This window comes from Corvus brachyrhynchos, unplaced genomic scaffold (genome assembly GCF_000691975.1).
Source record: "Corvus brachyrhynchos isolate BGI_N302 unplaced genomic scaffold, ASM69197v1 scaffold136, whole genome shotgun sequence".
Classification (NCBI taxonomy): Eukaryota; Metazoa; Chordata; class Aves; order Passeriformes; family Corvidae; genus Corvus; species Corvus brachyrhynchos.
The window spans coordinates 8,858,074-8,869,926 of NW_008239080.1; the positions used below are offsets into that span (position 1 = coordinate 8,858,074).

General features: G+C 35.8%; 1 protein-coding gene across 1 annotated transcript in view; it reads left to right on the plus strand.

Annotated features, from left to right (window-relative positions):
- The window catches only part of CSMD1 (CUB and Sushi multiple domains 1), a 1,107,925-nt gene that overhangs the window by 757,864 nt on the left and 338,208 nt on the right, over window positions 1-11,853 (plus strand). The window contains exon 8 of the mRNA XM_017739215.1: window positions 11,303-11,390. Within this exon, the coding sequence (XP_017594704.1) occupies window positions 11,303-11,390 (88 nt within the window). The remainder of the gene's footprint in view (window positions 1-11,302; window positions 11,391-11,853) is intronic.

An 11,853-nucleotide genomic window follows, 5' to 3' on the forward strand; every position in this document is an offset into this window, starting at 1 on the left:
CAACTCTTCATGCTAAGGTGCATGTTTAAGCTTTACACATAGTTTATTGTGTGATCTTCTAAGGAAAAATGTGTAATGGTAATTTTGTTTTCATGTCAAGGTTTTGCTTTCACTTCCTGTCATGTGGTGTGAAAAATTAATGGTAATGTATTTAATTTTTAAACAGTTTTTTTTTTAATCATTTGCCTGTCAGATAAAATTTCACAACCCTGATCATTAGTGAAATTTTATCTGTTGACTTCACTGACATAATGGTTTTCATTTTCCTTGTGTTTGGTTATTATATAATACCAAGAGAGTAAAATATTTTTCATGACTGGACAGAAATACTTTGCAACGCAAATTTAGTCTTTACAATTGTTGCAAAAATATCATTACCTGCAGCAAGTCCAAGTTCAAAGTATAGTGTAAAAACTAATGATTAAGGAGCTCATAATATTCTTATGTGTCTTTATTGTTACAAGGACTTAATAGTTTTTAGATGCGTGCTAAGTAGTTTTACTGTAAGTAGACCACAAAGACATTACAATACAGTTGTTATGCAGTGATGTGGGACAGTTTCTTCTCTGTCTTCCCCTCATGACCTTGAGCAATATAAAGACATGATGTAGGTCATTATTTAAGTATCAGGACTGATGAAGATACATTTTAAATTGGTGTCTTTATAAATAATAAATTAAAATGAAAGGATTCTTAAGTTTTCAGGCATGGGTAAGTGCAGCTCAGGCAAGTCTTAATGAGTGATTTTGCGGTCCTAAGGGATACCTACTATGGTGATATCTTAAATGAGAGTGAACATAATGCAAACTTACATATTTCATTTGGTGGAACTGTATTTAACCATCAGTGAATGAATGTCACTTGCTGAAAAATTTCAGCTTTTTAGTGTCATCAGGAGTTTTCTTGCACTTCATTTGTCAATAATATTGTTGTATGTGGCCTATCAGTTGAAGAAAATTGGACCCAGGTTTTCAGCCTGGTCAGCCCGGTTTTTGCAAGTTCAGTTTCTGTTCCTGGGGTCTGATGCATTCAACAGCTGTGAAAATTTGGCATTTGCAATTATCAAAAGAGTTCCTACTTCTCATGATACAGCTTTATCTTTAAGGAGGTGAACAGTATCTCAGGAGGTTTGCATAACTGCCTGTGTGTGGGAAGAGATGGAACAAAGTTGAGTTACAAGCTGTAAAACCTGCCTGCAAAGGCACATGGCAGCACAAAGGAGCACATGGTGGCACAGGGAGGCTTGTCTCCACTGGACCCTGAGGGGAGGAGGAGTCATGCGACAAACCCGTCTGGAGAGGAGCCTGCCAGGAGCTGACGGATGGGTGAACAGCGAGTGATCATCCCATAGGAGGAAGTGTGTTGCTGATGTGGCAACACAGAATAGGTCAGGGAGTGAGAATTGCCATATAAGGAAATACTGTGCCTTAGAAAAGTGTTCTTTTCTGAGTTCAAATGAGTTCAAAGCTCGTTGCTTTGAATAAATGATTCGGGTTCCCTGCAGGTGTGGGTCCATGATTCAATCACCGACACCTGTGAATTGAGAGAGTGTGAAACCAACACACACACACACACACACACGCAAACTCTGTGTGATGAATGCATCTGATTCTGAACTGTAGCTTTTTTGTGACTTGTGGGATTACATAGAAATGGAGGATACAGAATATATTCCAGTTCCCAATATATTCTATTTCATATAGAAAATTTGTTTAAATTAGAACTTCTGCTAAAACTAAAGTTGATCCTTTCACCTCAAACTTTTAAGTAGTATTTTAATCAAGCTAAAATCCATATGTTTAATTGCACTAAAAGGGTAAATATTTGACAATTTTCCCTCACAATTCCTAAACATGTATTTTCTTAGCTGTATGAAAATACATTTCTTTAAGTCGCTGTATGTTGTATGGCCAGATTTTGGTACTGGCTGAGGGAGGGTGGGGGAGGGGAGGGACGGGGAAGGAAGTAGGGCATTGGCTAAGGAGTGGCTTCTGTGAGAAGCTTCCCCCATGTCCAGTAGAGCCAATGCCAGCTGGCTCCTGGACAGACCCACTGCCGGCTAAGGCTGAGCCAATCAGAGATGGTCATAACACTTCAGGGATAAAATATTTAAGTAGGAAAAAAGAAAGTTATTGGGGAGATATAATTGTGCTCAGAGAAAAGAAGAGTGAGAATATGTGAGAGGAATGATGCAGACACCAAGGTCAGTGAATAAGGAGGGGGAGAAGGTGCTCCAGGCACTGGAGCTGAGATTCTCCTGAAGCCTGTGGTGAATACCATGGTGAAGCAACCCATGGAGGTCAATAGGGGTAAATGTAAAATGAAATGTTAGGAATGAGCAGGCTCTTCAAGACTACATGAAAAGGTGGACTAGTAAGCTCCCAGACTGACTGAAAGCTATGCATCTGCTGAGCCTTAAGTTGCTTCATTAAGCTTGAATGAGTCTTAAATTCAGTTGTTGAAAAGAAATTGGTCGAAAAACCCCCACATCAAAACAAAAGAAAGAGAGAAATAGGCTTTATTCTTTTATTTTTTTTTCTTTTCTTTTTTTTTATTTTAACTGCTGATTCACTCACTAAGAAGGGATGAAACCACTACTGGATTTATATAAGAGAAATTTATTTTCAGGCCTTATCATCACTTAAGTGTCATGGTTTAGGAATGACACTCCCTAATTTAGTGATCCCCCTGCCCCCAAAACTCCAAACCAGACGTGGCTCCCCCACCTAGTGAGAGACACAAAAGGTTGTGTTTTTTACAGGAGGTTACAGGTTGAGATAAAAACAATTTACTGGAAAGAGCAATGAGATCAGAAAATGAACAGTAGGAGCAATAATACTAATAGTGAAAGTATACAAATGAGAGTGATTCACGTGCCAAAAATTTCTCACTGACCAGCATGACCCTGAGACAATGAACACGAGTGCACAGATCCTCTGCACACACACCTTTTTTCTTTCTAACCATAAATTATGCCTACTTTCTTCTGGGAAGAGAGAATGCCACTGGAGGTGCCCTTAGGTGCTATAGAGTAGCAACCTAGACATACCCACACAGCTCCTGGCCCCCTCCCCTCACAGCTACTGTGAAAAAATTAATTCTGTCCTAGCCAAAAAACAGGACACTAAGGAATAACAAGGAGAAGTTGGACTCAGCACCTATTTTGGTTATAGCATGTAAAAGGCTACTGATAGAAATCGCCATCTGCTGGGAAAAGGAGTGCCATAAATATATTGGTAAATTACAGGGATCCTGTATTCCAACCAAGTTAACAGCTGCAGTCTAGTAGGATGATGATTTACTTCCCAGTGTTTGAAAGAGCTAGAGCTTATTCAAAAAAAGCTAAAAGAATGAATGTTAGCATGTGACAGTTATAAGGTTTTTTAACTGTTTCTGTTGCAGAAATTAGTAGCTTTTAATCTGATGTTTGAAGCAAGGGGGGTGGTTAAAATACTCTTTTAGTGAGAAGCACTAGAGAATTTCAGTTTTAAATTAAATCTAGCAGCTGGCCGTGGCTTTCTGAACTACTGGAACAATACTTTGTAAGATTTGTTAATCATTTTGAAGAAACACAATGCAATCTGTAAGAGTGTTCTCTAGGCAGGTTTTGGATAATGTCTTCTCCTTGTGTGACTGCCCAGAATAGCCTTATGAGCCCAAGCCATCTGGTGTCAACATGACCATATCTTCCTATTCAACAGTATTCCAATATTTTAGCCAATTCATAGGTAAATTAGGGAAAAAAAGAGTTTGAACTAGCTTCTTGTAAGCAATTACATGGTTGAACTTTCCTTACATGTCCTTGTTTGTCTCTTTTTTTCTTTTGCATTTCTCTGGGTTTCAGTAATCTATCACTTCAATATTACAAGTGTCATGAGGGTTTATTTCTATTGTTTGTAACAGCAGAAATAAGATCAGTGTTTTGCTATTTCTACTAAAGGAGTTGCTTAAAAAGTATGATAGACTCATTCTACTAAAAGTAATTTTCTAGTCTTCTAAAAGCCATGATGAAATTGTATGGAAAAATATTCTATAGCACTCTTTGTACCACTGAAATACATATTTTTTTCTGTCTTGGTATTTTAATTGCATCTGTATTTTCTATTCAAATCTGTATTTTCTATCACATTTGTGATCTTATTTATTTATAAGGCAGTAGCTGTATACTTTTGTATGCCCATATAAGCAATGCCCTTGTATCTCATTATTAGAGTTCCAACTTAATCCTTTTCATTTATGTCATTCTACAAAAGACATATCGGGGGAAAAAAAAAGGAGTTAAATCCACTTTGCATCCTCTAATAAATAAATTCATCATTTTTAAGTGTAGTCAAATTTCTGTAGATCAAAATTAATGAAATAACCAAGTGTGACTTTATGTGTATTTTTATGTAAATCAAACCAGTTTGCCCTTTTCTGACTGTGTCATAGTATTAAAAATAAAATTTACTACAGATGATTTGGTGTATGCAAAGACACTGTTTATAAGCAAGTTTAACCATGATGCTACCTTGCTATTCTTTGCTGTAAGACACTATACTGAAATAGAAAAAAGCTTCTGTGCTGCTAAGTGCAGCACCTAAGAAGTATCCTAATAAATCTTTCCAAAGGAAAAAAAAAAAGGTCTCCTCCAGTATATGTATTCTGATCATTAATATATTCACAAATTCATTCTTTTATTTTTATATGGGTTAAATCAAAAACTTTGGAAGCTTGAAATTATTCTCAGGATGGGAGTAACTGACATTTTAGAGCAAATGCAGCAAAACTATGGTGGAAAATTTCATCCAGTTAATTCTGCCTGTGAATATATTTGTGGATTGAAGCTGTACTCTATAATCTTTCTTTTTTTCCATTAATTCCAGCTTTCTGAATTCAACGCAACTGCAGTATATTCGGTTCTTTTATACAATGATAAAACATCTTTTCTCCAAATATTGTCAAGACACCAAATATATACATCCTTTTTTCTTTTTCAGTGATGGCAGTATTCTTTGCTACATAAAACAAGTATACTTTCTAGTACACTTGATAAAGAATAAATGAAGTGTTTGGTTTCATTTTTGAACCAAAATGATTTAAAGACCAAAATTTTGTTAGATATTTATGTTAGATATCTAGAACTGTTAGATACTTTACAATATGAAACCTTTAAAAAAATGAAATGCAAATAAATGTAAATCTAAGGAGCTTAATGAATAATCAAGTTGGCTCTTACATTAATTAGTGCATCTAATACCTTGTTTAATTGAAACAGTGTCACTGTGCTTCTGTTTGACTTCTTGACTGGAAAGAGGTTAATATTTACATATGTAAGCTTTTATTTTCATCATAATAGAGAGGCAAAGTACTAATTCATTGCAATCTTGTTCAGTTTACAAACTTCATAGAACCATGGAATGTTTTGGGTTGGAAGGGATTTTAAAGATCATTCAGTTCCACCCGCTCCCACTATGAGCAGGGATACCTCCCACAAGACCAGGTTTCTCAAAATGCCATCCAGCCTGGCCTTGAATACTTCAAGGGATTTGGCGTCCATAGCTTCTCTGGGCAACCTTTTCCAGTGCCTCAACACACTCTGAGTAGTTTCTTCCTGCCATGGAATCTAAATCTCTTGTCTTTTATTGTAAAACTGTTTCCCCTCATCTCTATCTGCTTGGGTAAAATGTTGTTCTCCCTCTTTTTTATAAGCCTCCTTTAGGTACTGGAATGCCACAATGAGGTCTCCAAGGAACCTGCCTTCTCCAGACTGAACAACCTTTGCTGTCTCAGACGGTTGTCATAGAAAGGGTGCTCTAGTCTGCTGACCATCTTTGTGACCCTCCTCTGGGCCACAACTTGTCACTCTGCTCTAGAAAACCTGCCATTTCTTACAATATCTTTCCACAGGGAATTTTAGGGTCTTTTGTCTAGCCTCCAGGGTGAATTTGTCAAGGCCTTCTTGAAGGTCATTCTTGCAATTTTTGGTTACATTTGAAAAGCATTCAGAACAAATTATTGAAGGAATGAGAGTTCCTGGGTTATGCATTTTTATTTTAAAGCTGGTGTTACCACTAGGAGAATGAGTAAATGTCTAAAGAGACTGCCATAACTTGTTAAATTTAAAACTGTAGGTGTTGGAACCTGAAGCATGAACACCCAATATTTTTTGATAGCATAATGGCCACTAAAGAAAGATATGCAGTATAATACATCTATATATAGTAACATTTTGCTTCAAAGTCTAGGCCTTCAAAGTATTTCATCACATAGTTTACATAAGCCGGAGTAGATCATTAATGTATTTTCAGATTCCAAATGCATCTAAAGCAGGTCAGCATGTCTGGACTAGAACCGGTATTATAACAAGGGAGACCTCATGTTGCTTGTGTTGCTGCATGAAACATCTGTTGCATCAGCCCTTCCTCCTGCCTAATACTTCTCCTTGATTAAACACTTCCCATATGCTGAGCTAAATTAGGATGCTAGTGTATCTGCTAATTGTTTATTATTATTATTACAATATTTTAAAGTCTGATTTATGTTTATAGTTACTGCCAGTCTTTCTTCTTTATTATTGTGTTAGAATCAGAGCATGTGAAACATCTTAAAGGAATTCTGATTTTCCTGTGTCATACGTCAAGTAAAACAATAAAGATGACCTCCAAAGCTGGGGAAACAGTAATCTTTATGATCCCAACTGAGAAAATAGAAGAAATCTTCTTGATTTGTTCTCAATCAGTAAAGAAAGAATAGATTTTATTTTTTTCAAATAGAAATTAAATCACTAGTCTTAACCCTAGAATGTAAATCTGTCAATCACTTTAATGAACTCCCAGGTTCTCTTCAATTATTTCTGCAGAAAGGCCTGAGAATGTGTAAGTTTTGCAGTATATAATAGCCTGATATGTAGAGAAGTTCCAGAGTTAAGTTGTATCTACTGAGAGTGCTCTGTCTCTGTACTACAGACATGTCTGGTGGTTGAAGTATCTTTGATGTTCTCAAACCTGCTGTTAGAAAAAGAAGAAAAAAACCCCAAACCTGACTAGAATATTTCCTCGCTTTTCTGCCTGCCCTGTGACTTCAAATACTTTTTCTGATGTTAGTCTCATGGAATACTCACCATTTCCTCTAGCTGATGGTTCCTTGAAGAACTGGGAGACACTATGAGGAGCTGTCTATGTAAAGTAATGTCTTACTTTGATATTAGCCAGGATGTTATACTCTTAAACTGTTTTTTAAAACAGAGAGGGTATACTGAGAATGTACTGAGAATATATTGAGAGAAGCTGGTGTTATTTAGACTGGTCCTAAATTTATTTGTCATAAAAACCAGTTTATAGATGTTTAGTTTATATCTGCATTGTAGAAGAACATTGCTAGTGCTTTAAGATAAATCCTGATAACTAGTGCATAGTGTTGCCAAAGGTTTTGCATAATTGATATTTATTTCTAAGTTTTGCAAGCTTTAAATGGGAATATTGCTTTCCATTTTCATTGACACCATTGTTTTGAAATTTTTGAATTCTATAATGAAAACTGAAATGATAGTTAAAATACACTCAGTCTGGGACTGAGCTTTGAATGTAAAGAAAAACAATTCAAGCTTGATATCATGAAGATGGACAAAAACAGAAAAAAGATATGAAAAGCATGAAGCACATTTTAATTCCCTAGGTAAACGAAATTTTGTACGGTGCAGAAAGAGTATAAACTATACATGGTTCTTTCAAGAGCATACAAAAGTCTTTTTCTTCAAATTTAAACCGGTGAAAGATTGGGCATGTGACTGGGTGAATAGAAATGATGTATTCAAAAATACTTGTAGTGACTGCAAGGTTTAAACGTATTATGAAAGTGAGATACTCAAATCAAAGGTGATACTTCCTCATTTTAATGTTATGGATCTCAATAGCAATGGATAGCAGTGGATAAAGTGGAAATCTGGCAGGATTGAAACAGAGGAAGATAGAGGTCTCTAACAGAAATTTGTTTGGTCATCTTTTCATCTATTTTCAGTCTGAATGATAAATGTAAGTGCTAAAATAGATTTTAATACCTAATTTTTAGGTAAATTCCAAAATACTGGCAGGTAAAGGTTTTAAGCATGCTAACATGTAAAAGTATATACCTATATGAGCTAAAGTCCCTGGTGTCTCTGAACCACTAGAGGCAATAAATAGTTATACTAATTTGAGAGATTTGCTCCTTTATTTTTTCCCATCTGGAAAGATAAAATCAGGCAGGTTTGTTTTACAGGGAATTGGATTTATTTTGTCATGACAGCATGTCATGCAAACACCATCTGTTAAAAGTACACTTGACAGTTCACTGGGGAAAATAGAAGTAAAAACCTGGGCCATGTTTAACAAGGCCTGTAGACATCCAGGAAGATATGTCGAGTTCCAGATGTAGGATATCTGTCCTATTTAGAGAGATGGTATTTCTCTGGATAAGGAAGAGGCTGAACCATCCTGCTCTGATATTGGTGTGAGAGTGTGTTGACAGAATAAAGTAGTGGCTGAGAAGAAAATTTTGCAAAGGATGTCATCCATCTGGGGAGATCATTCTATGCTATGACTAAGGTTTCTTTCAACATTTACTGATGTCCCAAAGTACTTAGGCATTTTGTATGTATGTACATCCGTAAAAGGAGATGACTTCACTGCAATTTGATGTTCTTAACACATGGTAGCAAAGGTAGCATTCTCCACCTCATATAACAATTGTTACCACAAGATTCATGTTTAGTAAACCTACTAAGTCGAATAACCCTATCAGTTGTTTTGCTTATGTTTGTATTTTGGCAATTGAGTAGTCCAAATTGAATCTCTTGTCTGCTAACATAGCTACAGGTCTCTGCTAAAAGTAGTAAATTTTTGACGTTTTCTTTTTTCTGAAACAACGGAAGAAGTGTTAGTAGGAAGAGAATTTATTTTAAGAAACATCAGAAAACAGGCTGCTTTTCTAGCAAGGCCAGGTTCTCACTATAGCTGCATCTCAATGCTGACACTTTTCAAGAAACTGGAAGATTAAACTTGCAGAATAAAATCTATGAATACTAGCTAGTATACACTTATTCTGAAAGCCTTTATTCAAACACAAAAAACTTTATCAATCTAAATAACATTAGTGAAATTAGCAGGACTGTGCTCTGGTGTAGAGAGTTTTCAAGATGCTGAATTCCAGGTGTTACACATGGACAAAAGTCCAGATGAACTGAATTTTTACTCGTGCTTGGCTTTTGTATTTAGAAGGAAATATTTTTTTTAAGCAAGACCTCATATTTTCAGTTGTGTCTTCAAAGAAATTTTTGATACTATCATAATCTTTTTTGATGTAGTTTAAAGAAAATGTATGCAGTACAATAAGTAGTGTTAAAAAGATGTGGATAAAGAGATGATTCCTGTATTCTTAAAACATTCCAGATTAAAAAAAACCCAAAAGACAAATGTTAAAATATACTGTAATCGTTGCAGATTCTCTGCTTCTCTGCAGAAGAACCTGTGCTCAGGTCAAGGACTTTGGTCCGTAAGAGTGCATTGTGTTAGTTGTATCTTTGTAGTGCTGTAATGCAGTTTTTTAGTTCTTTAAGTCTTCCCTTGTAAAACTTTGAATCTCTGTATAAATGAATTGTCCCTGAAGCTGCCAAAACAGACATGAAGATTTATAGCTCTTGACATCTGATTGTATGTATCCTACTTGTCACCACTCCTTTTACTGCTGTATTAAATTTGAAAGCATATCGCTGTGTGGGGAAAACAGCTGCTTTTTACATCTAATCTCTCATCACCTTTCAGTTGTAATGCTGTCATCTGTAATCCACTCAGACTTGTGTAATTTATTTTTGTGCAGCTGAAATATTCCAATTTTTTTTTTTTTTTTTTTTTTTTAATTCAGGAAGAATGCTCTGTCCTTTTCTTAAAGATTTCCCAAAAATCTTTTAAGATGGAAAACATGATCCACAAATTTCTACTAGTTCTGACCGTGGTCCTCACTATGGGCCACAGGGGAATCTCAGCTCCAGTACCTGGAGCACCTCTTCTCCCTCCTTCTGCACTGACCTTGGTGTCTGCAGAGCTGTTCCTCTCATATTCTCACCCCGCTTTTCTCTAGCTGCAATTACAACTGCACAATAATTTTTCTTCTCTTCTTAGTTCTGTTATTCCATAGGTGTTACCACCATTTCTAATTGGCCCAGCCTTGGCCAGCAGCAGGTCCCTCTTTGGAACCTCCAGGGATTGGCTCTGCTGGACATGGAAGAAGTTCCTGTCACTCCTGTAGCCACCCCCACTACCAAAACCTGGCAATGCAAACCCAATACAGTCTTTATGACTGTTCTTCCTTTTTTCAGCTGCACACACCGTACATGTATATGTGCAGGATAAAAAGCACATGTGTGTTCAGGTTTTCCATATATTCAGTATTCTGCTTTATGATTAATTACTTTAAATTTCACGTATTCCTTAATTACCATATTAGGAATGTAGAAGGAAAAAAGGGAAAACAATGTTGAAATTGTTTTGAGTTTTGAGAGGACCATAAGTTTGGGTATTTATATAGATAGTATAATTTAAGTATCTGACAGTCTGGATGGAGAAAGAATGGAGGACAAAAAGAATGGAACAGTATAGGATACCTTTTCTTTCTATTTTTAGCTGAAAACAAAAAATAAAGATTTGCGCCTCATTTGCATGAGGACATATTCAGCTGGCTACAAATCCGTTGCTCAGTGGGGTATTTTGTATATTTTTGAGATTAACTTTATCTTCAGTCAAGGTAGTGGTTGATCAAAAGTTGGACTCAATGATCTTGGAGCTCTTTTCCAACCTAAATGATTCTGGAATTCATAAAAGTATTCCTGTTCTACAGTTGTACAGTATCATGGTTGGGTTCTTCGCTTTTGTTTATTTTAAATCTTATTACGGACAGATTGTATTGTGGATATTTTATTTTTTTGTACTCTCTTAATCTTACAATGGTGTGTTGTGAATATTTCAGAACGTGACTTCATGAAATGCTTTTTCCCTGTCTGAGGAAAACTGTGGATCCTAGTATATGCATAAAAAAAATCACTGACTGTGGGAAATCAATCATTTATTTTCCCACAGAAACAAAACATTTTTTGCCATAACCAATGAAAATAAATAATTTGCCAAATGAGTCAATTATATGGGGATTCTTTTATGTAATAATTTAAGCTGGTTCAAGAAAAAATGGTAAAATATGGTTGCATTCAGGCCATGGAAGTTAATGTATGGGAAAAGTAAATAGTCATCTTTAGAGCTGCATGTCTAAATACGTTTTTTCCTTTACTTTGCAGTGACCCAGGGTGGGGATGCAATTGCATCTGATACGTGTCCTGATCCTGGAATTCCTGAAAATGGGAAGAGGGTAGGCTCTGACTTCAGGTAGGCACATTTAGTTTTCTATATGACCAAGAGGAATATATTTCCTGTTACATTTATACATAACCTATAAATATAGATGTGTATCATTTCCCTAGTTTTAGATGTATTGGTTCTTTTTCAAAATAGATTTATTCAATTGCATATCTTGACTTGTTTTTTGCTTGGGTTGTTTTTTAAATCAACACATTTAAAATAGGAATTTTAGAGCATAATAATCTCATCTATGGAGAAAAAGCATAACTCTGTGGACAGCATAGAAGACAAAGAAGAAGCAGAGAGTATTATGTGTTTTCCCACTTTATAAAAGCTGTTAAAAAGCTTAGGAAACATGGAAAATTCAGTGTCTGAGGCTATGATGAATGCCATCTCCTCTTTTTTTCCTGTTTTCACCTTTTGTTATATTAAAAAAAGAAGACAAGATCAAATGGACCCCTGTGGAGAAAGGAGGATGTTTGCTCTTTCC